General features: G+C 58.6%; 5 protein-coding genes across 7 annotated transcripts; 3 read left to right on the forward strand and 2 right to left on the reverse strand.

Moving 5' to 3' along the window:
• The first annotated feature begins 1,128 nt into the window (after positions 1 to 1,128).
• Positions 1,129 to 8,622, forward strand: SYVN1 (synoviolin 1). 3 transcript variants are annotated; one of them, XM_046017711.1, is made up of 16 exons: positions 1,129 to 1,420; positions 2,259 to 2,407; positions 2,640 to 2,732; positions 2,823 to 2,975; positions 3,118 to 3,166; positions 3,585 to 3,688; positions 4,493 to 4,619; positions 4,718 to 4,817; positions 4,909 to 4,974; positions 5,069 to 5,185; positions 5,284 to 5,447; positions 5,727 to 5,855; positions 5,949 to 6,101; positions 6,184 to 6,370; positions 7,130 to 7,281; positions 7,365 to 8,622. In XM_046017711.1, the coding sequence occupies exons 2-16, from the start codon at positions 2,276 to 2,278 to the stop codon at positions 7,469 to 7,471; spliced, it is 1,833 nt and encodes a 610-aa protein (XP_045873667.1). In that variant the 5' UTR covers positions 1,129 to 1,420; positions 2,259 to 2,275; the 3' UTR covers positions 7,472 to 8,622. The 3 variants fall into 3 exon arrangements, with proteins under 3 accessions (XP_045873667.1, XP_045873666.1, XP_045873665.1); XM_046017710.1 differs by having other exon boundaries at positions 1,130 to 1,616; positions 5,946 to 6,101; XM_046017709.1 differs by having other exon boundaries at positions 1,131 to 1,420; positions 5,946 to 6,101.
• MRPL49 (mitochondrial ribosomal protein L49) lies at positions 8,535 to 12,429 on the reverse strand. Its single transcript, XM_046017714.1, has 4 exons — positions 12,265 to 12,429; positions 10,935 to 11,085; positions 9,965 to 10,089; positions 8,535 to 9,842 (listed from the first exon to the last, which is right to left on the reverse strand). The coding sequence occupies exons 1-4, from the start codon at positions 12,340 to 12,342 to the stop codon at positions 9,696 to 9,698; spliced, it is 501 nt and encodes a 166-aa protein (XP_045873670.1). The 5' UTR covers positions 12,343 to 12,429; the 3' UTR covers positions 8,535 to 9,695.
• A 49-nt stretch (positions 12,430 to 12,478) lies between these two features.
• FAU (FAU ubiquitin like and ribosomal protein S30 fusion) lies at positions 12,479 to 14,032 on the forward strand. The gene is made up of 5 exons (XM_046017715.1): positions 12,479 to 12,611; positions 12,875 to 12,957; positions 13,046 to 13,190; positions 13,615 to 13,670; positions 13,858 to 14,032. Exons 2-5 carry the CDS (start codon positions 12,883 to 12,885, stop codon positions 13,981 to 13,983), a joined length of 402 nt encoding a protein of 133 aa, XP_045873671.1. The 5' UTR covers positions 12,479 to 12,611; positions 12,875 to 12,882; the 3' UTR covers positions 13,984 to 14,032.
• Positions 14,033 to 16,315: 2,283 nt separating this feature from the next.
• Positions 16,316 to 18,493, forward strand: ZNHIT2 (zinc finger HIT-type containing 2). The gene has a single exon (XM_046017713.1). It carries the CDS (start codon positions 17,251 to 17,253, stop codon positions 18,442 to 18,444), a length of 1,194 nt encoding a protein of 397 aa, XP_045873669.1. The 5' UTR covers positions 16,316 to 17,250; the 3' UTR covers positions 18,445 to 18,493.
• A 167-nt stretch (positions 18,494 to 18,660) lies between these two features.
• On the reverse strand, positions 18,661 to 23,160 carry TM7SF2 (transmembrane 7 superfamily member 2). The gene is made up of 10 exons (XM_046017712.1): positions 22,948 to 23,160; positions 22,349 to 22,545; positions 22,216 to 22,270; positions 21,613 to 21,807; positions 21,430 to 21,533; positions 20,113 to 20,232; positions 19,857 to 20,025; positions 19,561 to 19,641; positions 19,353 to 19,475; positions 18,661 to 19,035 (listed from the first exon to the last, which is right to left on the reverse strand). Exons 1-10 carry the CDS (start codon positions 22,997 to 22,999, stop codon positions 18,875 to 18,877), a joined length of 1,257 nt encoding a protein of 418 aa, XP_045873668.1. The 5' UTR covers positions 23,000 to 23,160; the 3' UTR covers positions 18,661 to 18,874.
• Positions 23,161 to 23,246: the final 86 nt, after the last annotated feature.

Genomic DNA, 23,246 nt, shown 5'->3' on the forward strand with positions numbered 1-23,246 from the left:
GGTATGAGACTTCTTGGGAGAGAGAGCGAGTCAGGCAAGAAGGGAAAGTTGATCACTGGATGCAGTCACTGGAAAGTCACACATGGCCTTGTCGGGGAGCCAACTCTGTAACAGGGTACAGGCTAGACTTGTCAGGCCAATTCAGGAGGTGATGAAGGTGGCTGAGGCCAAAAGAATGGGAATTTGGCGTCAGATAGACCCAATGGCAATCTGGGAACAGGTCTTGTTAAAACTCTGAACCTCCATTAATCCACGTACAAAATGAGAATGGCGCCTCGTAGCCCATACGCTTTGGTGACTGATTGCTACACGAGAACGAAGAAAATGCAAGACACAAATTGGGTGTACTGGCTTCATCCTGCCAATGAGCAGACTAGCTTGGCCGCGACTGAGACACAAACTGAAATAATGCGCAACCCAAGACCCGTGGTAGCTGCGGTTATGGCCAGGGAGCGGACAGTACAAGGCAGAGCTGTAGGCACAGGGAAACTGAAGTCGATCCCTTTGCCTAGAACACTATTCCAAATCAGCCGGTGTTAAAGACCTGCCTTCTTAATCCTAGACACAACAGCTTGCGCCTCTCTTTTGTGACGCAGCAAACGTTCCCCTTGGGCAGACACAGATCACCCGCCCACGGACTGTGCCCCCCTCCACCTCGCTCCTCCCAGCCGGCTGTCCGCCCACCGGGCTTGGACCTAGACCTAAGCAACGCTGCCTTTAGTGCCTAGCAACCGCTCACCTGCTACGCTCTCTCCATAGGCCAGCCAATCCCCTTCCTTTTTCTTATTGGTCCGCGTAACTCTATTTCGGCCAATTAGCAGCAGCCACGGGGACCCAACACACTCCCACACAATTTGGGGGTGATCATGGAGGAGCAAATTTTTCTTTTCTGAACCTAGTTCTCCAGGAAAGCATCTGATTTGCTATGAAATCTTCTGGAGTGAGGCTCTAAGACATTTTATTTCTCTTAAGCCCGTAATATCTGTCCCTGGCACACTCTCCCCCCTCCAAGTGGTACGGCCCGCACAAAGCCCCACCTTCCTCCCCTCCCTGAGAGCCCGAGTCCTCCTCTAGGTTGAGTCCACTCAGAGACGGAGACGATACCATCTGGGACTAATAGTCGGGGGGACTCCAGCCACCTGCCGGGCTGCCCTATTCCGCTGCGACCACCTCTCGCATCTCTTGCTCCGGCCGTGGGCGCGACGCCTGGGTACGGTGGTGGGACCACCGCTGTCGGCCCCACGGAGGGTGCGCGGTGCGGCCAAAGGAAGGGTGCACTTGGTACGACCCACTCGGAGCCCCGCCGGAAGTGAGGTGTCTCTCCCCCGAAGTTCCGGCTCGCAGGGGGTGGGCAGTGTTGTTAACCGGAGCCGCCTCCGCAGTCGGGGGGATCGAGCGGGCTCGCGGCGCTGGGCTCCTGGTGAGTCGGCCGGGGTCGGGCCCGGGTTGTGGTTGGGAGTCGGGACCTGGGCCCTCCCCTTGAGGGCTCCGGGGTCGGCGCGCCCCCTCAGCCCCGCTCGCGGCTTGTCAGCTGGTCGTGGACCTCAGGCGCCCGCGCGGCCGCTCTCCAGAGGCCGGGCCCCGCCTGCGACGCTCGCAGCTCCTGGCGATCACAGGTGCGGGGGCGCCCCGGGTCCCTCTCCGTGTCGCCGCTGCATCCCGGCGATCGGCCGTTTCTCCGCTGCCCCCGAGTGGACACTGCCCCGGGGGTTGGGGGGACGCCAGGGTTCTAGGCTGACGTATCCTGCCCGCTCCCGCGGGGCGCGCGTCGCCGCTGCCCACCCTGGCCGAGCTGTCACCGGCGCGGTCGCCTGCCCACCTGCGCCCCCCAGCGCCTGGCTTCTCCCGATCCAGGCGGCACGTTCCTGCTTCTGGAGGTTTCTGCGTGTGCATCCTCCCCATCTTCACTTTAGAGGCCGTGGTAGTGGTTCCCTCTCCTGCAGCACGTTTGCTTCCCCTGTGCCTCCCTAGAGGCGGCGGCTTGGCAGGCGGCGTGGAAAGCCCTAGATTTGAAACAAGACTGACCCAGGCTCCAGACCTTGCGTCAGTGGGCTCGCTTAACCCCCCTTGAGCCTCCATTTTCTTATTTGTAAAATGGGGGCGCGTATGCTGTTCTTAACGTCATGACTGTGAGAGTGAGGCGAGGCGGGTTTTTTTTTTTTTTCCACTCCTATTTGGTGACACTGCGTGTCGGGCAGGGGGCTGGGTTTGCACGGTGTACGCATCACACAGGTGATTCCTTCCCTTTCCCCACGCAGGTCTCCAGGCCAGGGCAATGTTCCGCACCGCAGTGATGATGGCGGCCAGCCTGGCGCTGACCGGGGCCGTGGTGGCTCATGCCTACTACCTCAAGCACCAGTTCTACCCCACTGTGGTGTACTTGACCAAGTCCAGCCCCAGCATGGCAGTGAGTTCGGGGCTCAGGGTGGGGGGGGATCTCCCTGGGCGGGGAGGCGGAGTCTGCTTGAGGCGGGGGCGGAGTCAGAGGTCAGGTAAGTGGGAGAAAGGCCAAGTAGCCCACTAGCTGCCTGCCTTTGAATTAATTGCGGTGGAGACATTGGGGAGGGTTCCCGAATGAGGAGCCCCAGACATAGCAGAGCAGAAAGTGACCTCAAACCATAGCTTCTTCTCACTCCTAGGTCCTCTACATCCAGGCCTTTGTCCTTGTCTTTCTCTTGGGCAAAGTGATGGGCAAGGTGTTCTTTGGACAGCTGAGGGCAGCAGAGATGGAGGTAAGATGTTCTTGACTCCAAAAGCGAGGGGCAGGGAGCTGGACAAGCAGGGTGTCTTGAGGTCCTCATCATTCCTTGTCCATCCCCCAGCACCTTCTGGAACGTTCCTGGTATGCTGTCACTGAGACTTGTCTGGCCTTCACCGTCTTTCGGGACGACTTCAGCCCCCGCTTTGTTGCACTCTTCACCCTCCTTCTCTTCCTCAAGTGTTTTCACTGGCTGGCTGAGGACCGTGTGGACTTTGTGAGTTGGGTCGAGGGGGTTCTCCGGAGCAGATGGGAGGCAGGGATTGGCTTGGTGGGTGGGCTTAGGCAGTGAAGTCTGGGTTGGGGATGTGGGGTAAGCCCCGGCCTTCCTGATGGGCCCCCTTTCTGCTCTGCCTCAGATGGAACGCAGCCCCAATATCTCCTGGCTCTTTCACTGCCGCATTGTCTGTGAGTGAGATCCCTGGGAGGGGAGAGGAGGGAGCTGGAGGGACAAGAGGCGCCGTGGACGATCGGAACACGACAAGTCACTAACCGTGGTCCTGTACCCTAGAGCACAGGCATCCCCCTTGACCCACAGCTGTACAGGAAAGATAAATTGGGAAGTTAATTTGCATCATCTCTGTCCTGTTCCACCCCAGGGCTCCTCAGCTGCCCAGCCCCACAGCCCTTGGCCTCCTCACCTGGAGCTCGGGCCGCTCTAATACCCTCCGAGGCAAAACTGCAGTTCCCAGGGGGCTGGGGTCGGTGGAGTGTGGCGCTAGATGGCTAGGGCCATGGTGGGCTGGAGGGCGGGGTCTTAAAGCAGGAGGGAGCCATGAGGCCCGATGCTGACCCCACCAACCCCCCATTTGGGGGGTCCCCACAGCCCTCATGTTCCTCCTGGGTACCCTGGACTTCCTCTTCGTCAGCCACGCCTATCACAGCATCCTGACCCGCGGGGCCTCTGTGCAGCTGGTGTTTGGCTTTGAGGTAAAACCGCCTGAGGTAGCACAGAACGTGCCTCGAATGACCCAACAAACCCTTCCCGAGCACCTGTTCTGGGGCCGGGCGGGCCGTCAGTCGGCATCAGCTGCCGCCTTGTACACGCGCACACCCAGGAGAGCAGGAAAGCAAGGAGGGAGGCGCGTGGGGAGGAGCAGCTCCAGCCTGGAGCCCTGGGAGGGCCTCCTGGATGTGGTGGCCCGAGGAGTGGGCTGCTGTCCGCCCCAGGAATGAGCTTGACCAACAGTGGGATGAGGAGGGGTGCTCGGTGCCAACGTTCCCACTGGTTGAGCGCTCACTTGGACACAGACCCTGTGCTGAGCATTCGACCTGTGACTTTTTGTCGGTAAAGGAATGTCATTAGGAAGGGACAGTTAAGGGGCACCTGGGTGGCTCAGTGGGTTAAAGTCTCTGCCTTCGGCTCGGATCATGATCCCAGGGTCCTGGGATCGAGCTGCATCGGGCTCTCTGCTGAGCAGGGAGCCTGCTTCCCTTCCTCTCTCTCTGCCTGCCTCTCTGCCTACTTGTGATTTCTGTCTGTCAAATAAATGAATAAAATCTTTAAAAAAAGGAAAGGGACAGTTAATTCTGTCATTGGACAGACAGGCTGCCAGGGTTGGAGAGGTCTGGTGAGTCACCAGAAGTCCCAGCAGCCCAGGAGTGGAGTAGCTGGGGGGTGACGCGTCCCCCCGCCCATCGCTGGGCTCTGCCCTGCAGACGCTAGGCCCCAGCAGCGTGTGACTGCCGCCAGGGGGCGCTGTGTGCTGACGTCGCCGCCCCCTCCTCCCGCAGTATGCCATCCTGATGACTATGGTGCTCACCATCTTCATCAAGTACGTCCTGCACTCCGTGGACCTCCAGAGCGAGAACCCCTGGGACAATAAGGCCGTGTACATGCTCTACACAGAGCTGTTCACAGGTGAGAAGAGCCTGGGCCTCCTGGACCCGGACCAGCGTCCCCGGCCCTGCCTCCCAGGCCCTGTGACTGCTGCTCTCTGCACTTCTCCTTGCCCCCAGGCTTCATCAAGGTTCTGCTGTACATGGCTTTCATGACTATCATGATCAAGGTGCACACCTTCCCTCTCTTTGCCATCCGGCCCATGTACTTGGCCATGAGGTAAGCCCTGCCCAGCCCAGCCCTCCCTGCCCCCGACCCACACCTGATCCTCGCCCCCCTCACCCAGCGTTCACCGCACCTGGTCTTGCAGGCAGTTCAAGAAGGCTGTGACGGATGCCATCATGTCCCGCCGAGCCATCCGCAACATGAACACGCTGTAAGTGGGCTGCTCTGGCTGTGTCCCTAGCTCTGCCCCTGGTTCCCCTGACTCCGCCTCTGGTCTTGACCTAGCCTTGGCCTGTCCTCTCTAGGTATCCAGATGCCACCCCAGAAGAACTCCAGGCGACGGACAACGTCTGCATCATCTGCCGAGAAGAGATGGTCACAGGGGCCAAGAGGCTGCCCTGCAACCACATTTTCCACACCAGGTGGGGCGGGGGCCCCGGGGAGCCTGACATGGGGGAGAGGCTCTGGAAGGCTGCCCCCCAGGGACCTGCGGACCACGGCCTTGTCTTCATCCCCCTAGCTGCCTGCGCTCCTGGTTCCAGCGGCAGCAGACCTGCCCCACCTGCCGCATGGATGTTCTCCGGGCATCACTGCCGACCCAGTCACCCGTGCCCCCGGAGCCTGCTGAGCAGGGGCCACAGCCGGCCGCTCACCCCCCACCACTCCTGCCGCAGCCCCCCAACTGTGAGTGGCCCCCTCGTTTGGCCATCCAGCACACCCTGTTCTGAGCTGGGTATGGGAAACACAAGGTGAATCAGACGCCCTGTCCTCCAGAAGCTCAGTCTGGGCAGGGAAAGGGATCATAGGAAGAGACTTCAAACGGCTCGTAGTCATGGGTCATGAGTGCTGAGTTCAGACGGGCCCTTGGGAGCAAAGTCAGGGTTCCCAACAGCCAGCCCCTTGGGTGTGCCTTGCATCTGTCTCACTTGGATCTTTTCTCACTGCCCTGTTCTCTCTCTGCAGTCCCACAGGGCCTCCTGCCTCCCTTTCCTCCGGGCATGTTCCCGCTGTGGCCCCCGATGGGCCCCTTCCCACCTGTCCCACCTCCCCCCAGCTCAGGAGAGGCTGCGGCCCCTCCATCCACCAGTGCAGGTGAGTCTTTCCCGGACTGCGACAGCCAAGGGGTGGGAGGAATGGAAGTGGAAGCCTCTTAACACTCTCCAAACTGTTCCTACCCTTCAGCAGCCCTTCCTCGGCCCAGTGGAGCGGCCACAACCACAGGGGTTGCTCCCGCCCCGGCGCCAGCCCCTGGCTCCGCCCCCGCCCCCGAGGCCGGCCCCACCCCAGGCTTCCCCTTCCCTCCCCCCTGGATGGGCGTGCCGCTGCCTCCGCCTTTTGGTAAGCCAAGCTTGAGCCACAGGCGGGGTTGATGGGGAGGAGGGTTCGGTCGGACCCAGGCTGAGCCTCGGCCTCTCTCCAGCCTTCCCCCCCATGCCTGTGCCCCCCGCGGGCTTTGCCGGGCTGACCCCGGAGGAGCTGCGGGCTCTGGAAGGCCATGAGCGGCAGCACCTGGAGGCCCGGCTGCAGAGCCTGCGCAACATCCACACGCTGCTGGACGCCGCGATGCTGCAGATCAACCAATACCTCACCGTGCTCGCCTCCCTGGGGTACGTCGGCGGCCGCCACGGAGGGCCCCCGGCCGGGATTGCCTTGCCCCCCCATCTGTAGGCAGACCAGGGGCTCCAGGTTCTCGAGGCCTCTGTCCTCTTGCTGCAGAAGGTCTGCCTGGGTCTCAGGAGGGCTGAGGGTTAGTAGAGAGTGGACTTCAAATCCCGTTCGTTCGGGTTTTTCTGAAATCGGACAACTCCAAATTCTCAGTGCTTTAGTTCATCACGGGGCCCTTCTCAGAAGTGGTGACCCTGTGCCTGAGAACCACTGGCCCTGATCTGAGGCAGCAAATATAAAGGCCCCTAGAACCAGCCCGCCCTAAGTTCAAGTCCTGGCCCCACCACTCACTTGCTGGGAGACCACTATCGCCTTATTTGAATAAGTCCCGCCCACAGGTCCGGTGCAGAGTGCCCAGCACGCGGGGTGACCGCAAGGCTTGGGGGGCGCTGGAGTCAGAGATTTGAGTGGGGTTTTATTCAGGGGAAAGTCTGCGGGGGTCCCTTGGAGCCTGGCACCCCGCAGTCTCAGAGCGACGAGGCCACCACCAGTGCTCGCCGGCAGGTGGCTTCTGGCCCATCTGCGGTGTGGGCCCACGAGGACTCGCACAGCACGTGTTCGCCTGTGTCTGCTGCTCCCTTGGGGCTCAGACGTCCCTCAGCGCTGATGCTACCCTGCAGGGCTCAGAAGGGGCAGACAGATGTGCCCAGTCGTGCCAGGATGTCAAGGCCTCACCTGCTCCTTCCTCCTCCTCTTCCCAGGCCCCCCCGACCTGCCGCCTCAGTCAGCCCCACTGAGGAGACTGCCCCTGCGGTGGTCCCTGCTGCCTCCCCCACCGGCATCCCCAGCTCTGAGACCACCACACCCTCCCCAGGAGCCTCCCCACCAGCCCCTGAGCCTGAGAAGCCTCCAGGTAGTCTCGGTCAGCCTGCGGGTTGGGAGAGGGGAGTGGGGGAAGGAACTTCTCTCGGTTCCACTTCTGAACTCTGTCCCCAGCTCCTGAGTCACTGGGCACGGAGGAGCTGCCTGAGGACGGGGAGCCTGACGCAGCGGAGCTCCGCCGCCGCCGCCTGCAGAAGCTGGAGTCCCCTGTTGCCCACTGACACGACCCCAGTCCTCCCCCTGCCTCCACTCTCTTGGGCAGCCCTTGCTGTAACACGTCCTGCCATCAAGTGCCCGCTCCCTCTCCGTGTGCACCAGGGAGTAATGACCCCCCAGCTCTGAGAGAGGAGGAGGCATCCCCTAGGCCAAGTGCAAAGACGCCTGAGGCCCCAGTTGACTCCAGCCCTTCCAGTCCCGGGCAGCCATGGGGATCTCGGGTCCATTCCAGCCTCCCTCCCCCGCCCTTCAGCCTGTTCTGCTGGGGCCGTGAAGGCAAGAAGGCAGTCTCTGAGAAGCCCTCTCCCCCTCACCCCTCTCTGGGAGAAGGGGCAGCCCCTCCAAGGCCCACTTGTGTGCGTGTGTGTGTGTGTGCGCGCGTGTGTGTTTGTGAAGTCGCTTTCGTGCTAAACAGTATTAGCTTCCCGGTCCCATGTGTGAACTTAAGGGGCTGGAGGCAGGCCAGGAACTTGCTGCCTAGGCCACCCACCAAGACTGGTACTGCTGTCCCTTTCCTTACGCTAAACTCCCTAGAGGCCCTTTGTGATGGTGGCTGTGTCACTCATGCCCTGTGGTGTTTCCATGTCTTACTGGCAACCGCCCAGCTCAGGGAGAGGCCTGCCTGGGGTTAGAGGAGCAGGGGAGCAGCACTGCGGTGCCCTGCCCCTCTGCCCAGGGCCCCTTCTCCCTGCGGTTTGTCTATCAAGTGAGACCACTCCCGGTCTCACCCAGCAACCACTGCCCAGCCTTGCGCCAGGCTGCGGGCTCATGTGTCTGCTCCTGAACCACTGCAAGCCCCTGAATCTGTGGAAGGCCACTTCTTGACTTACAGAACGTCTCTCGGGTTCGGAAGATTTGGAACTACTTCCTTGCTGTCGTCTTTTGGCTTAAATTTTGTCTTTGAACTTGAATGCTTGACCCTAGGAAAGAGGAGCAGGAGTGTCTGGCTCCTGGTCTTTCCAGTTTAGAAAAGGCACTGGGCCAGGTAGGGACCACAGGAGCTGAGTCCCGCCTGCCCTTGTCTTTTTTTTCCCCTCGGTTCTGTGTTACAAGAGTTGCTGGAGACCGTTTCAGATGATTATTTAATTTGTAAATATTGTACAAATTTTAATAGCTTAAATTGTATATACCGCCAAATAAAGACTCGCCTTAGTGACCGGCGGAGCGGGGTGTCATGGGAACAGCATGCCAGGCTGCTGCTTGCTCGGGCTGTCGACTTGAGAATCCCCAGGGGCATGGGTTTCGTTAGACAAGTAATTAACTGTTAACGGAGCTATCCCCATTTTCCATATGAAGAAACTGAGCCCCAGAGAAGTTCAGTTCCCTGCCTTAGAGGACAAGTAGGGGAGCCAGGCTTTGAGGGTGGGAACTCAGGCCTCTGACCTTTGTAACTCCCAAGTTCGGGGCGAGTGTGAAGGTTCATTGGCTGGGGGTAGGACGGGATAGCAGGGGCAAAAGGCCAGCATCTATCTACCTGCAAAGCCCCGTCTAGCCTTGATACCCGGCCACCAGGGAAGGCAGGCTAGCTCTGCCGGACTGCTGGGAGCTCCCGAGCACCCCCTTGTGGAGGCACCAACTCAAGCTAATCACTCAGCATCCCGCAGCTGGAGATGCCGTCAGGCCCAACTCTCCCCAGAACCGAGCCCAGGCGAGGGGCCTTCTACTTCTCCATGGGTAAAAGGAGTGAGTTCAGAGGCTGACCAGGGCCCTCTATGCCTATGCCTGTGGTGACTGCACTCGGAACTGAAGACCTCTGGGAACCACGCCCAAGTCCTCTGCGTTCTCCATGGCCGCCACCAAACCAGGTCCGGCCCGGAGCAAGAGCTCGAGAACGCCTGCAGCAGTGAGGGTCTGAAGGCCAAGGAAGACATGTACTCAGCGGGTCTGCCCTGCGCTACCCGCCCCTCAACTGGGTTGGGCTGTTACTTCCACCGGTCAACAACCTCCAGAATCTGAACAGTTGAGCCCAGTGAGCTCCACCGGAGGCAGGGTCTCCGCCGGCAGACAGCCCTCCCCGCTGCGGGCATGTGTGGAGAGGGTCACGTTCCCCGTCAATGTGAGTGAGGCCTGCTCTGAAGCCCTCTAGCCCTGACTGCGCCCTGCCCAAGCTCTTAGCCCTGGCATTTATACCTCCTGTCCTAGTTGCTCCAACAGCCACCTCACTCCTCCTGAGCCTCCCCAGACTCTAGTCTGGGGGGGATGCTATCACGCAGGCTGCTCGGCTGGGCCTCAGAAGCCCTTCTCCAGGAGCCAGGCTTTGAGCTGCTGGTCAAAGTAGCCCTTGACGCGCAGGGTACCCGTCACCTCATTGACCTGGGTGACCGGTGTCTTCCCCAGCAGGGGACTCAGAAAATCTTCCACATCTTTCTGCAGGGCCTGAGGAGGGAGAGGGAGGGCGACGACACATCAAGCCGGGTCAGACCATCCCCTCTTACAAGACTCCCATCCCTTCAGCCCCGAAAGGGTTAGAATCAGCCCCGACCCACGTCCTCACTTACCCAGATGTCCCCCTCCACCTTCCGGATGACAGTCATCTGGCGGTTGCCATGTGTGATGTCCTTGTAGACAGGGATGTTGTGCATTCGAGAGCGCCGCACCAAGTAGGGCAGGTCGGGTGGGGGGTCTGTTCCATGCAAGAACAGTGAGAAGCCAAATCTCCCCAGGCTTTATGCCCCCTTAGCCGATGCCCTTCCCCTCACAGTGCACAGAGAATCAGTGCCCCCGATGGTAAAGCCGCCTCTTGATTTCAGGTCAGAACACCTGCTCTTTCCCTAAACTGAAGCCAAGACCAGCTGCTCTGCCCTGGTAACCTCCCAGGCCCAGCAAAGGGCCAGGCAGTAGAAGACGCTCAAGAAGAGATGAAGTTAGGGCCATGCCTCCCTGTATCTTTAGGTCCCCATCTGGGGCCAATCCTTGCACTTCTCCCCTGGGTCAGGGAGGCTAGTAGCAATCTCTGACACAAAGAAATGGGGATTTATAGCATTGAACACCTACCTACCACATGCTGGGCTCTGTACTGTGTTTTATGTACGAGCAGATTATCTCCATCTTGCTGAAACTCCGTATGGGAGAAGCTAAGTGACTAACTCGTGATCACACTGGCAACAAACAGCAGAGCCAAATTTGAACCCAGAAATGCCCAACTCCCCAGCTGTGTTCTCAAAGACGGTACAAGGCCTACTGGGGTGGGAGTGGAGGTCCCAGCTCTTAAGTCTTCTCTCCATGTTTCACTTCTCTGGAATGGGAAGACTTCATCCCGACAGTGTGGATGGATGGGTACTAGTAAAACAGGGCTGCCTTCCAGGCCCTTCCTTGAACACGAGACAGATGCTAAGTCCTGAGACACCTCAACACGAGTCCTGAACCCACTGGGGAATCCAGAGCCTCAACTGGGGAGGTTAGACCAGTAGGGAGAGGAAGGTTTCCCCCTATAAACCAACCTCAAGCCATCCCGATCGCCCAGCTCACCTCTGGGTGGCTGCCAACCACTGGGAGTGGGATAGTGTTCATGCTTCGGCGGCTTTGGGATGCTGGTAGGGGGTAACAGGCGCTCCACAAAATGGTATTCATCCACAGACTCCACAAAGCTGGGGTAATCAGGAGGCTCCTGGGTTTGGCTCTGAGGCCAAAAACAAAAACAAAAACAAACGACCATCAGCCCACCCACTACACACCCACCCATCAAAGGAGAGGCAGAACTTAAGTAAAAAAAGGAAACACTACAGGTGCAAAGAACGGCATAAATAAAAGCCTGGAAACAGAAAAGCCCCAGACTTCAGTCGGCCAGGATAGAGGTGAGACTAGAAAAGAAATTCAGGCACTCTGAAGGGCTTGCCCCTCTTAGGATTTCTGTGTGACTCAAAAACCATAGTCAGGGCACCTGGGAGACTCAGTCGTTAAGCGTCTGCCTTCGGCTTGGGTCATGCTCCCAGGCTGGGATCGAGTTCCACAGCAGGCTCCCCACTCTGCGGGAAGTCTGCTTCTCCCTCACCCACTCCCCCTGCTTGTGTTCTCTCTCTCACTATGTCTCTCTCTCTGTCAAATAAATAAATAAAATCTTTAAAAAAAAAAAAGTCAACTTACTGTAAGTCTGACCAACTAAAATTTTTCAGTATTTTAAAGTTTCCTCTAAACATTCTACTGAAATATTCTAGTTCTGGATTAGGCACTTTCAGCAATGGTGATAATCCCACTCACGATCACCCTATGTGACCCTCGCTTGGAACATTCTGGCCTCATATAAACACCCCCAGGCAATGGATGAACTAAACGTACTACGGGTATTTTGACTGAATTCTTACAATGACACAAGTTAGGTATTTTACTACTCCCTTTTTCCATGTAGGAAAAATTAAGACATTAACAAACCATCTACCTAAGGTAACTCTCCGCAAACTGTCCTCCCATTCTCCAGCCTGAAGATTCCTTTTGGACACTTTTCCCAAAAGATACCCTGGAGTCCTGATAGGCCCGGGGTTACGAGAAAAGGGAAGCAGATTGGAGTGGACTGTATATCACGAACTCTAGGTTCCCATTACTGTCACCAATGATATGGGGCCGACCACTACCCTGGGGAACGGCATCCCTTTTAAAAAATTAGCCGGAGTCGATGGGCAGCCCCTCCCAGCTCTGACTAACCCAAATGGTCCACCAATCAGGTTCTAAGCCCCACATACCGAGGCGCACTACAGGCCCTTGCACCTTGCCTCTATCTTGTATCTGAGCTCCAGGGTTACAGGAGTAACAGTGAGACTCAACGCAGCCCTCTTCCCCCCATCTCCAGGCTCAGCGTTCTCACCAGCTGCCGTAGCCCGCAGCCCCGCTGGACGCCGGTTCTCCATCCTCTCAGCGTAGCGCGGAACATGGCCGCTGCCATCTTGAACTTCTCCCGTACACTGGCCTTCTGCGCGCGCAACCGGCCAGGTCCCGCCCCTTCCTGGGCGCGCTTCCGGGACCGAAAGAACGCCTGCGCAAAGCGTAAAGAGGCGGAGCGAGAACGGCTGTGGGCGGTACAAAAACCAAAGGCTCTAGCGGTCGCCCAGCAGTGACGTAGCACGCAGCAGGCAGTGTGGACGTGCGCGCCCCTGCTCCTTCCTCTTTCTCGACTCCATCTTCGCGGTAGCGGCTGCGGTGCCCGCGGTTCAGGTAAGAGTTGGGCCACCGCTGGATCTGGAGGGCCTGGTAGCAGGTGGGCCGCAAAGTCAGAGGGCGCGGGAAAAACAGAGGGAGAGCGTGTGTTCTGAGGGCCAGCTTCCGGTCCCCACCCGACCTCCCTGGCAGGCTCGGCCTTTCCCACGTGAGATCCCGCGACCACCTATATCCCAGCGCGATCGGTGCCGGCCCGCTGCCTTCCCCCGACCCCCCTTTCTCCCAGAGCATTCTTGCCTTACGAACCTTTCTTTCGTCAGTCGCCGACATGCAGCTCTTCGTCCGCGCCCAGGAGCTACACACCCTCGAGGTGACCGGCCAGGAGACGGTCGCCCAGATCAAGGTAAGGCTGCGTGGCGCTTCCTGGGCACCGTCCTTTTGTGTTCTTCAGTCTCGCTCCGCGGGAACGCTGATGAACCTTATTACCGTAGGCTCATGTAGCCTCGCTGGAGGGCATCGCTCCTGAAGATCAAGTCGTGCTCCTGGCAGGCACGCCCCTGGAGGATGAGGCTACCCTAGGTCAGTGTGGAGTGGAGGCGCTGACCACCCTGGAAGTAGCCGGACGCATGCTTGGAGGTGAGTTGGGGAGCGTCGTACTTTGAAATGTTTGTAAACTCATAGTACAAGTGTGGGGTGTGGAGTTCAGTGTCCTAACCCCAGGGTGGTGGTTCCTGCTTACTTTCTCATTAAGAGGTCCATGGGAGACTGAGCTAGAGCCTAGTTCTGCTTCAATTACTTATTAGCCCCTTGTTTGCTCACTGAAATGAAGTCCGACTGGATTCCTCAGAGGACTTTTCAGTTCTTGTTCAAGGTCAGGCCGGAAGATCCTGAACTGAAACCCTGGAGCGTACTGTACTAAAAACACTCTCGGTTTCTGCACCTTTGTGTTCAGTCCCTGTTGGTCCCTGTTTATCTTTAAAGGCTTGAGTTGAGGAAGAAGGGATTCTGCTGGGTGGGGTCGTGTTGCTCTCCTGTGTTCTGACCTCCTTTCCCACCACAGGTAAAGTCCACGGTTCTCTGGCCCGTGCTGGGAAAGTAAGAGGGCAGACTCCCAAGGTAGGTGACTGTATTAATGGTGTTGTTTAGACTTTGGGTTTTTGTTTTTTGTATACAGGTTTTGTTTTGTTTGTTTGTTTTTAAGCTAAGCCAAGACCTTTGGTCATTCCTCTGTTTGCCTTCTCCCTCTCTGGAGGTAACACTGAGGGACGGTATGGGAGGTCTGATTATCCTTCCCTTTTCCCAGGTGGCCAAACAGGAGAAAAAGAAGAAGAAGACGGGCCGAGCCAAGCGGCGGATGCAGTACAACCGGCGCTTTGTCAACGTTGTGCCCACTTTTGGCAAGAAGAAGGGCCCCAATGCCAACTCCTAAGTCCATTGTAATCCTGGCTCTCCCCCAATAAAGCCACTTAGTTCAGTCATTTCATTGTTTCATCTTCACCTGCAGGGAGGGCCTCGGGAAGATACTTGTTTCGGTATCTCTTAGGGCTGGTGGTGTGTTCATTAGAACAGTGAGGCCTGGTTCTGGTTTCTTGGCCCTGTCAGGTTGGAAGAGACGGGCCTTGGGTTAGGGAAGGAGTGGTGAACTATAGGAAAAGAGTTACCATGAAAATCAGTAACTCCAGATGGCAACTTTTCGGATGGCGTTTGGGGGAGATTTCCTAATCCAAATAACGTGCTAAGTTTCCCAAATCATTTTTTACTGTTTTAGTTTTTTGTTTTTAATATTTTATTTATTTATTTGACAGAGATCACAAGTAGAGAGAGAGAAGGAAGCAGGCTCCCCAATGAGCAGAAAGCCCAATGCGGGACTTGATCCTAGGACCCTGAGATCATGACCTGAGCTCAAGGCAGCGGCTTAACCCACTAAGCCACCCAGGCACCCTTGTTTTTTGTTTTTTAAAGTTCGTTTTTTGTTTTTTGTTTTTTTTTTTCTTAAGATTTTGTTAGAGAGCACAAGCAGGCAGAGGCAGAGAGAGAAACACGCTCCCCACTGAGCAGGGAGCCTGATGTGGGACTTGATCCCAGGACCCTGGGCTCATGACCTGAGCCCAAGGCAGCGGCTTAACCAACTGAGCCACCCAAGCGTCCCTGTTTTTTTAAGGTTTATTTGAAATGGAGCAGGGGAGGGCAGAAGTAGAGAATCTTCGCTCAAACACACACACGCCCCGCCCCAAGCATGAGGTTCTACACAGAGCTCCATCTTAAGATCTGAGCTGAAACCAAGTCAAGACATTTAACTGCATAAGCCATCCAGGCACCCTGTTCTTATTCTTCAGAGGAGATAAGAATCCTTGGGGGAGGATTATGGAGGTCAGCAGAGAAATTTGGGTAGAAGATAGATCAGGGGAGGGCGGTCTGACTTTTCCTGAACTGGGAACCAGGTATGGCCTTAGTTGAGTCCAGGGCACAGGTCCGGTATGTCCCTACTTGAGAAAGTATGGGCCACCCCTATTGGGGAGAAGTCAGTGGTGCCTGCCCTGGAAGAGAATTCACCCAAGGCAGAACAAAGGAGATGAAATTTATTGAATATACAGCAAAAGGGCAGCAGGCAGGACAGCAAAGGAGAGACTGCCAGGAGGCAGTGGGGGCGGGGAAGAGTTAAGGGACCTTGTGGAACTTACACTTTTTTTAGTACCTGTGCCTGGTTGGAAGCAGCCTGTTGCTCAGCTGGGGCTTACGGCTATTTCAAGGTGGACCTGTTTACAGTCAGCCCAGTGGTCGCTGTAGGCCCTTTTACCTTACTGGGACTTCATTGCCCATGCCTGTTCTCTGTAAGTGGCTGCCACAGAAAGCATTGCCTGATGACCTTGGCATGATGGTGACCTTGTTTGTAGCTCCACCTGTCTAGCTAACTTCATTAATGGGATCACAGCTCATGTTGGGTTGGTTGGTCGTGTTCCTGGGAGTGGATTCTCTGGGCTTGATTCAAAGTTCCCCTAGCAACACGGGCACCCACCCATTTTGTGAAGGTTTTCGAACCTGCTGGTTCTCAAAATACAGTATAACATGAGGTGAAGACCTTGTATCTAGACTTGGACTGCCTTAAGTTTGAATCCTTGCTTCATTTATTTTCTGACTCTTCAACCTTAAAATGACTTAATTTCTGCTCTCATGTCTTGAGAGTTGTGAAGAATATAAAGGATGTGAAGGTCTTAGGTCACTTGCCACATAGGAAGTGTGCAAGCCTACGGGCTCTTTTTATCTCTAGTAATCTTTAGGAAAAGTCAGTCACCTCCCTTCTATACATTTGATTTTTGTAGGTTAAGTGAGGAAGGTAGTTAACAAGTGGTAGCGTCTCAAAGAAAGTAAGAAGGATGTTGCAAAGAAAGAGGGGAGGTTAGGGATGGACTGTGTGCAAAGCTGTGTGGTTTTGTCAGACCTGAACAGGAGTTCGGTTTTGAGTCCAAGTGCAACAGAGGGTCACCAAGTACAGGGAAGGGTTTAAGTAAGGGCCTGATGTGATCTGACTTGTGACCAATCCAGTGCTTCCTTTGGCTGGTTTCTCTGGATGGCTGGCAAGAAAGGGAACCAAGGGGGCACCTGGGTGGCTCAGTGGGTTAAGCCTCTGCCTTCGGCTCAGGTCATGGTCTTGGGGTCCTGGGATCGAGCCCCGCATCGGGCTCTCTGCTCCGCGGGGAGCCTGCTTCCTCCTCTCTCTCTGCCTGCCTCTCTGCTTACTCGTGATCTCTCTCTGTCAAAAGAAAGGGAACCAGGTAAGGGACTAGTAACCGAAACCGCCAGTAGTAATGGGATGTGGAAAACAAGCAGACTTGAAGGTCTTCAAATCCATCCAGAACTTGATAGGGAAATAGATGATCCATAAGGAGATAAATACAAGGTATTGTGAAGGCAGAACTTACTGGAGGTGGGCCTAAGGAAACAGCTCTCTTCATGGGTATGATGGACCAAGTCCTCGGGGCCCTAGCATGGTTTGTGTGGGTTATCATCCCCCACTCTACATACTAAGCTTCATTAGGACAGGGACCCCATCTCTTCGCTGCTCAGTGTGTTTCTGGCACCTAGTATGGATTCTGCACTTTGAAGTTGGACGAACCATAGATTTGGAGGGGAAATCAAACAGGAGTTCAGATACCTGTTAAAAGTTCCCTTCTTCTCAAGAGGGGAAATGCCTCCAACACACACATACAGAGTCTAGACCAAGAAGTCCATCTTCACCCTTTTTCTGCACTCCCCTTTTAAGTGTCTGTGTCCCCTAGTAGAATAGCTGCCCTTCCAGTGGAGGGAGGCATCGCATCCCCCATAGGCCTGGGGCATTTAGGAGTCTTAGAGGAGGTGCTTCGAGAAGATCCATTTTCGCCAGGTCGCTTTACCGTGCTTCAAGGGAACCACTAGGGGGCGAGCTGGTACCAGCGGAGCACGGACCTCGGGCACCAGCCGGAGCTCCCTCACCGCGCAGGGCGGGGCCCGTGCGTCCCTACCCGCTCCTGCGCCTGCTCCAGCGCTCTTTGACAGTGGGGGTGGGGCTTGGCTTCCGAGGGTGGCCGGAAGTTGCCGAAAGGCCTCGGGGGCTTTACGCTCCGTCTGCCTCGCAAGGAGGCGGAAGTAACCGATTAGCACCGGAAGTTGTCCGGGGCTGCCTGCGCGTGTTCGCAAGTGGCGCGGGGCGCCAGTTGCCATGGAGCCGGCCGGGCCTTGCGGTTTCTGCCCGGCCGGGGAAGCCCGGCCCGCGCGCTACACCTGCCCTCGCTGTAACGTGCCCTACTGCTCGCTGCGCTGCTACCGGGCGCACGGCACCTGCGCCGAAGACTTCTACCGGGACCAGGTGCTGGGAGAGCTCCGCGGCCGCAGCGCCTCACCCAGCCGCTTGGCCGGCGCCCTGCGACGGCTGCGGCAGCAACGCGAGACCGAGGATGATCCCGAGGACGCGGGCCTCAAGGCTGGCCTGGCGCCAGGTGGCCTCACCAGGCTCTGGGAGTTGCTGGCGCCGGCCGAGAAGGCGGCCTTCGAGCGGCTGCTGAGCCGTGGCGAGGCCGGGCGGCTGCTGCCCCCGTGGCGGCCGTGGTGGTGGCGCCGCGGGGCCGGGCCGCGGCTTCTGGAGGAGGTAGATGATGCCGCGGGCCATGACCCTGCGGAGCTGGAGCCCACCCCCGCGAGGACCCCACCGGAACCCGCGAAGGAGGCCGCCGCCGAGCCGTTTCTCGAAGACGCTCCCGAAGCCCGCTCGCCCACCGTGCCCTCCCGGATCCCCACGCTGGCCAGCCTGAGCCGCAGCCCGCCCTCGCCGCTCGTGCGCTTCCAGCTGCCCAACGTGCTGTTTGCCTACGCGCACACTCTTGCCTTGTATCACGGCGGCGACGATGCGCTGCTGTCCGACTTCTGTGCCACGCTGCTCGGCGTGTCCAGAGCACTGGGTGCGCAGCAGGTCTTCGCCTCTGCCGAGGAAGCCCTGCAGGCCGCAGCCCAGGTGCTCGAAGCAGGCGAGCATCCTCCCGGGCCCCTGGGCACACGGGGCGCCATGCGCGAAGCTGCCCGCATCCTGATGGGCGAAGGCCCGGCAGACCAGAAGGGCTACACGCTGGCAGCACTGGGGCACCTGGCACAGACCCTGGGCCGGGCCCGGAAGCAAGTGGTGGCCACGGAAGAGCGAGATCGCCTCTACCGGGCACGGAAGAAGTGCCAGTTCCTACTGGCTTGGACCAATGAAAATGAGACGGCCCTCACGCCGCTGGCTCTGGACTGTGCCCGGGCCCATGAAGCCCATGCTGTGGCGGCCGAGGAGGTGGCAGCCCTCACCGAGGAGTTGGAGCGGCTCTGGGGAGGCCCCCTGCCACCTGCTCCAAGAATTCTCATCGAGGAACTCCCGGGCTGATCTGGGATCTCCCTGGCCTTAATAAAGCTGTGACTGGTCTGCCTTGTCAGCAATGCCTGCTTCTGACCCACAGCTGTTGTCCACCCCCACCCCCCGCATCCCCATCCCCTGCATCCCCAGACTCTCAAGCCCAAAAGCCATCTCTCAGCTTGTCCTGGATCCGAGCTGACCCAGCCAATGTTTAAACACCCTGGCCCCAGAAAGGGAGGGAAGTGGTACCATGGCTTCCAGATGTTTATCCAGGAGGAAGAGCAGCCCCTCCACTCCCACTGTTGGGCACTGGCTGCATTTCTTCTCGCTCCAGAGCCCCTGTCCGAGACTGTTCGTCCTTGCTCGCTGGAGCTCAGAGCGGCGCAGGGCCCAGGCTCCCGGTGCTGGCTGCGCGGACAGACGGGTGGGCACCTGCCCCGCCCGGGTGAGCAGAGCCGATTCAGTAGACGTAGGGCAGGATTCGGTAAGGCACGCGCCGGCAGTACTCGCGCCAGGCCAGGCCGTACTTCCGCAGGCACTGCTGCTCGTCCCGGGCCTCGCGGTGCACCAGCAATGCCGTGAAGTAGAAGACGTAGAAGTAGGGCAGCAGGTGGGACACCCCTGTGGGGAAGTGGAGGCTGTGACCGCCCAGCAGCCCCCCCCCCCCCCAGTTCACAGAGGTTTCCCCATCAAATGGCTCACAGGGACACTGGGGCTCCTTTGGAATGTCTGCAGCACGGGGCTGGCTCGCAAGCCTGGCATGGAGGTCTGCCCCGTGCTGCTCACCGAGTCCGTTCCCAGCTCCCTGACCCCTCCCTCCGCTAGGGGATGGGACGTGTCCCCGTTCTCACCTCCACACCCAGATGGGGCATCCTGTGGTCACCACCTCTGTCCCCCTCACGCGTGGTCCCAATCCCCTGCCCCCCCAAGCCACTCACCACAGGGCAAGGACCAGGCCAGAGCCATGATGAGGTCTCCAAGGTAGTTGGGATGGCGGACCATACCCCACCACCCAGACACCAGCAGCTGTCGCCCCGTGGCCGTGGGGATGGTCTCAAGGCCTGGGGAAAGACAGGGAGTGGGATGGGGGACCCGGCAGGAGCCCAGCTGCAGCTTCGCTCATGGCTTCCTGGCAGCCCAGCTCACCAGCCACTCTGGGGTCAGATGGATTCTTCCGGAAGGTGTTCTTCTGGGAATTGGCTCCCCGGAAGATGTAGTAACCAACAGCTGGAGAAGGCACGGGCAAGTGGTCAGGGTCGAGGTTTAGAGCCTTCTACGTGACTCTGACCATCCACCCGCAGCCCGGATCCAGCCCTTCCCCCACAGTCCCCAATCCCCCCCCCCCCCCCCCCCCCCCCCGTCCCCCCTGAGGCTTAGTATCTACAGGTGCTGAAGAAAAGGCAGGAATGAATGAAAGAGGGAGGAGCCCCGTCCTGACTGACCATTCATGAGGCAGATGGCGGAGGCCATGGGCAGCCCCAGGGCCTGCGGGTGATGGAGCAGGAACTGGGCCTGCAGGCTGTAAGTGAAGGGGACCCACGCCAGGTCCCCAAAGGCCAGCATGAAGCCAAACCCGTCGTGTGTGATGTCCATGGTGGTGAGGACGGCCTCCTGCAGGGATGGGACCCAGACACACCCGCTTAGTCCCCATGAGGTCCTCAAATGCCCTCCCTGCCTCTTCTCCCAGTCCAGCCTCACCTCGTGCCAAAGAGCATCGGCCACATAGAGTAGCTGGAAGCCATTGACCAGCCACATGGCCAGTGAGGGCGTCCCCCGAAGCTCCGCTTCCTGCATCAGCAGAGCCAGGTTGATGAGGACCTGGGGACGTGGGAGAGGGAGGACAGGGCAGTCTGTCTCCAGCCCGCCTCCACAGAGGTGGCAATACCTAGGGGGGCAGTGGCCAGCCTTTCCCCTTATCTCTCTCTCGGCTCTCGGCCACTAAGTCCTCAGCCCTTTGCTGAACGGATCCAGCCCCTGTACCCGGGGCAAAGACTGCCACGGATGCTTCCAGAGGGGCTCCCTGCCCGTGGGCTCTCGCCTTGTCCTGTAATGTTCCTTTGGGGAGAGCAACATAGAAAGCCACTGGACACGTCAGGCTTGGTTTTAAATCTCAGCGTTCCCACTTGGGCAAGTTGCTTTCCCTCTCCAAAGGCTCCTTCCCTCCACGTCATGTGGTAAATGGAGTCAACCATGGACCTGCCTCACGTTGGTGTTGGACTTGACACGAGGCATGTTTCTGGCTCACAGCAAATACACGAGTAAACCCATTCTGGTGGCGCTGGGTTGGCGCTCTCAATAACATTCCCTTCTAACCCTCACCAGAACCTTCGCAGGAAGTTCTCACTTTATCCCATCTCACACGTGGGGAAATCGCCTTGGAGGCCAGGGTGCAGATCCATGGTGGACCCTTGGCCTCCTCTCACGTCTAGTCTCCAGGGTGACATGAGGGACGTTGCCCAAGAGACCCTTGGGGAAGCTGTGACCGCAGTCCAGCATGGGTGATTATAACCCATAGCCACAGTTGGCATGTCTTCAAGGCCACGGGTGATGGACAGCTGACGCCCGATGATCAGTCTCGAGTTCTACACCGCTCGGACCAGCAGGTGGCGCAGCATCAGCCTCTCCTGTCCTCCAGAGTTTGAGCCTGATTTATTTAAAGTCGCACCTGCTCACCTAACTCCCTCTGTGCTTTGTCTCCCTAGCACATAGCACCCCTGCCGTGCTGTACAGATTTCTTATGTTTTGTCTGTTTTTCCTAGAGTGTAGGCTCCGTGAGGACAGACTTTTGTTTTTTGTTTTTTTGGGGGTTTTTTTGTTGTTGTTTGCTTTCCTATAACTTTCTTTCTCTTTTGTCTCCTTGTACCTGGAGTAGTGTCCAGGGCACTCAACCAGTGTTTGTGGGATGAATGATTAATGGTTTTTATCTGTGCAATAGTGGCCCGGCCCTGCCCTGCCCAAGCACTGCTTCCCCACCCCCGCCCCTCCTCCTGGCCCACAGAGCCATGCCCAGCATACCCAGCCGATGAGGCCAGGCCGCAGTTCACAGAAATATTTGAAGTCGAAGGACCAGATGCGCGGGTTGAGCTCCCGTCCCAGGAAGAAGTCGTAGATGGGATTGCCTGGAGAACAGCGGAGCCTGAAGACGCGAGCGGGCACCCCCATCTGCTTCTGTCGGCACCCTACTGGGACCCCTCTCACCTGAGTTCCCCCCCGGTGCCAGGGCTGAGGCAGGGGCCACCAGAGCCTTCAGATAGAGAAGGAGGCTGAAGATGAAGGCCGTGAGGGTGGCCGCAAAGGCCAAGGGCAGGAGCATTTCCGGCAGCGACCCCAGAGGCAGCCCGGCACACACAGCCAAGCCCACCAACAGGGCCGTCAGCACCAGGGCCTGGAAGCCTGAAACCAGAACACGATGAGTCCTGGGAGCTGCGCCCCTACACCTGTGCCCTTCCCCTCCACTCCCTCCCTCACCCCGCCCCCCCTCTCCCCCAGCAATACAGACATAGTCTAAAGCCCGAGGAGGAGGTCGATGACCTTGCCCTCGGCTTTCAGGGGGTCACCCCAACCACTGCTCTGGTGCATAGAGTAAGAGCAAATGCTGCGGGTAGGTGTGGAGGAACGAGGGACGGGACGTGGAGAGGGACACTGAATCCCCCAAGGCTACCCCGGGCACGCAGTGAAACACAGGCATCTAACAAAGCTTGGGGTTGGGGGCTACTCTCCCCTGGGTCTAGAGCTCCCCCCCACACACACCGGAACAACTCCAGCGCGGGGATCCATCCCCCCACCCCCGCGACCATGCACCGTTAATGGGGTAGCGCAAGCGACTCTTGTCCTTCAGTTCCTGTCCCTCCGCCACCTGTGAGCACAAAGAGGCTCTGGTAAGGAGAGTGAACCCCCTTCCTCCGCCCGTCTCCCCGGCGAGCCGAGTCCACACCTTGCGCGCCGGCAATAGGTAGAGAGCCGCCTGAAGGCCGAGCCAGGTGAGCCACAGCAGCAGCATCTGCGGGTTCCACAGCACTTCGGGCCCCGGAAGGTAGGGGGGTGGGCCCAGGAGGCGCGCCGGGCCCGAGCGGGCCACCAGGAGCAGGTGGAACATGGTGGCAGGAAGCAGCAGCATCAGCGCCGCGGCGCCTGGAGACGGGGGGCGATCGCGTCGGGCGTCCGCTCCGCAGCTGTCCACCAGGGCCCCCTCCGCATTCCCACTGCCCAGGACCCCTCAGGGCCCCCCACCCACATTCCCACTGTCCTCTTCCATACCCCGTTTCTCAGCCGTCAGCCCTTTCCCTTCCATCTTGAGCCCCGCCCCCTCGCTCCCCCAAAGGTCCTCCCGCTCCCAGTACAATCCTCCACAGATCCGGTGCTCTGCAGCCCCCTCCCCAGTCCCCCGCAGCCCCCAGATCCCTCTGCCTCTGGACACCCTTCAAAGCTTTCCATTCTGAGATCCTGCTCCTCTGCGCGCCCCCCGCCCCCAGCCGTTTGCAGTTCACCCCGCCTCGCTGAGCCTGACCCCCGATTCCACCCTTGCCCCATTACCCAGGGGTCCCCCGAATTCCAGCGGAGGCCGGGAGCCCTGAGGAGAGGCCATGGTCTCCGCTCCACCGCGGGGGGAGGGGGTACACAAGAGTCCGTCAGAGAAACACAGTCCACCTCATCCCGAGGGCGTGAGCCTGGTGACCTGAAGGATCAGACCGCTACACAGGTACCGGCTTGGTCCCTGCGCTCGAACTACTACCACCGGCGTCCCGAGGTCTTTAAAGGGCCCCACCCCCGGCCCATCCTGGGCCCAGCAATCCAGCCAATCGTCTCGGGGGGCGGGCCGGCCGCGGGCGCCT

This window comes from Meles meles, chromosome 8 (assembly GCF_922984935.1).
Source record: "Meles meles chromosome 8, mMelMel3.1 paternal haplotype, whole genome shotgun sequence".
Lineage (NCBI taxonomy): Eukaryota > Metazoa > Chordata > Mammalia > Carnivora > Mustelidae > Meles > Meles meles.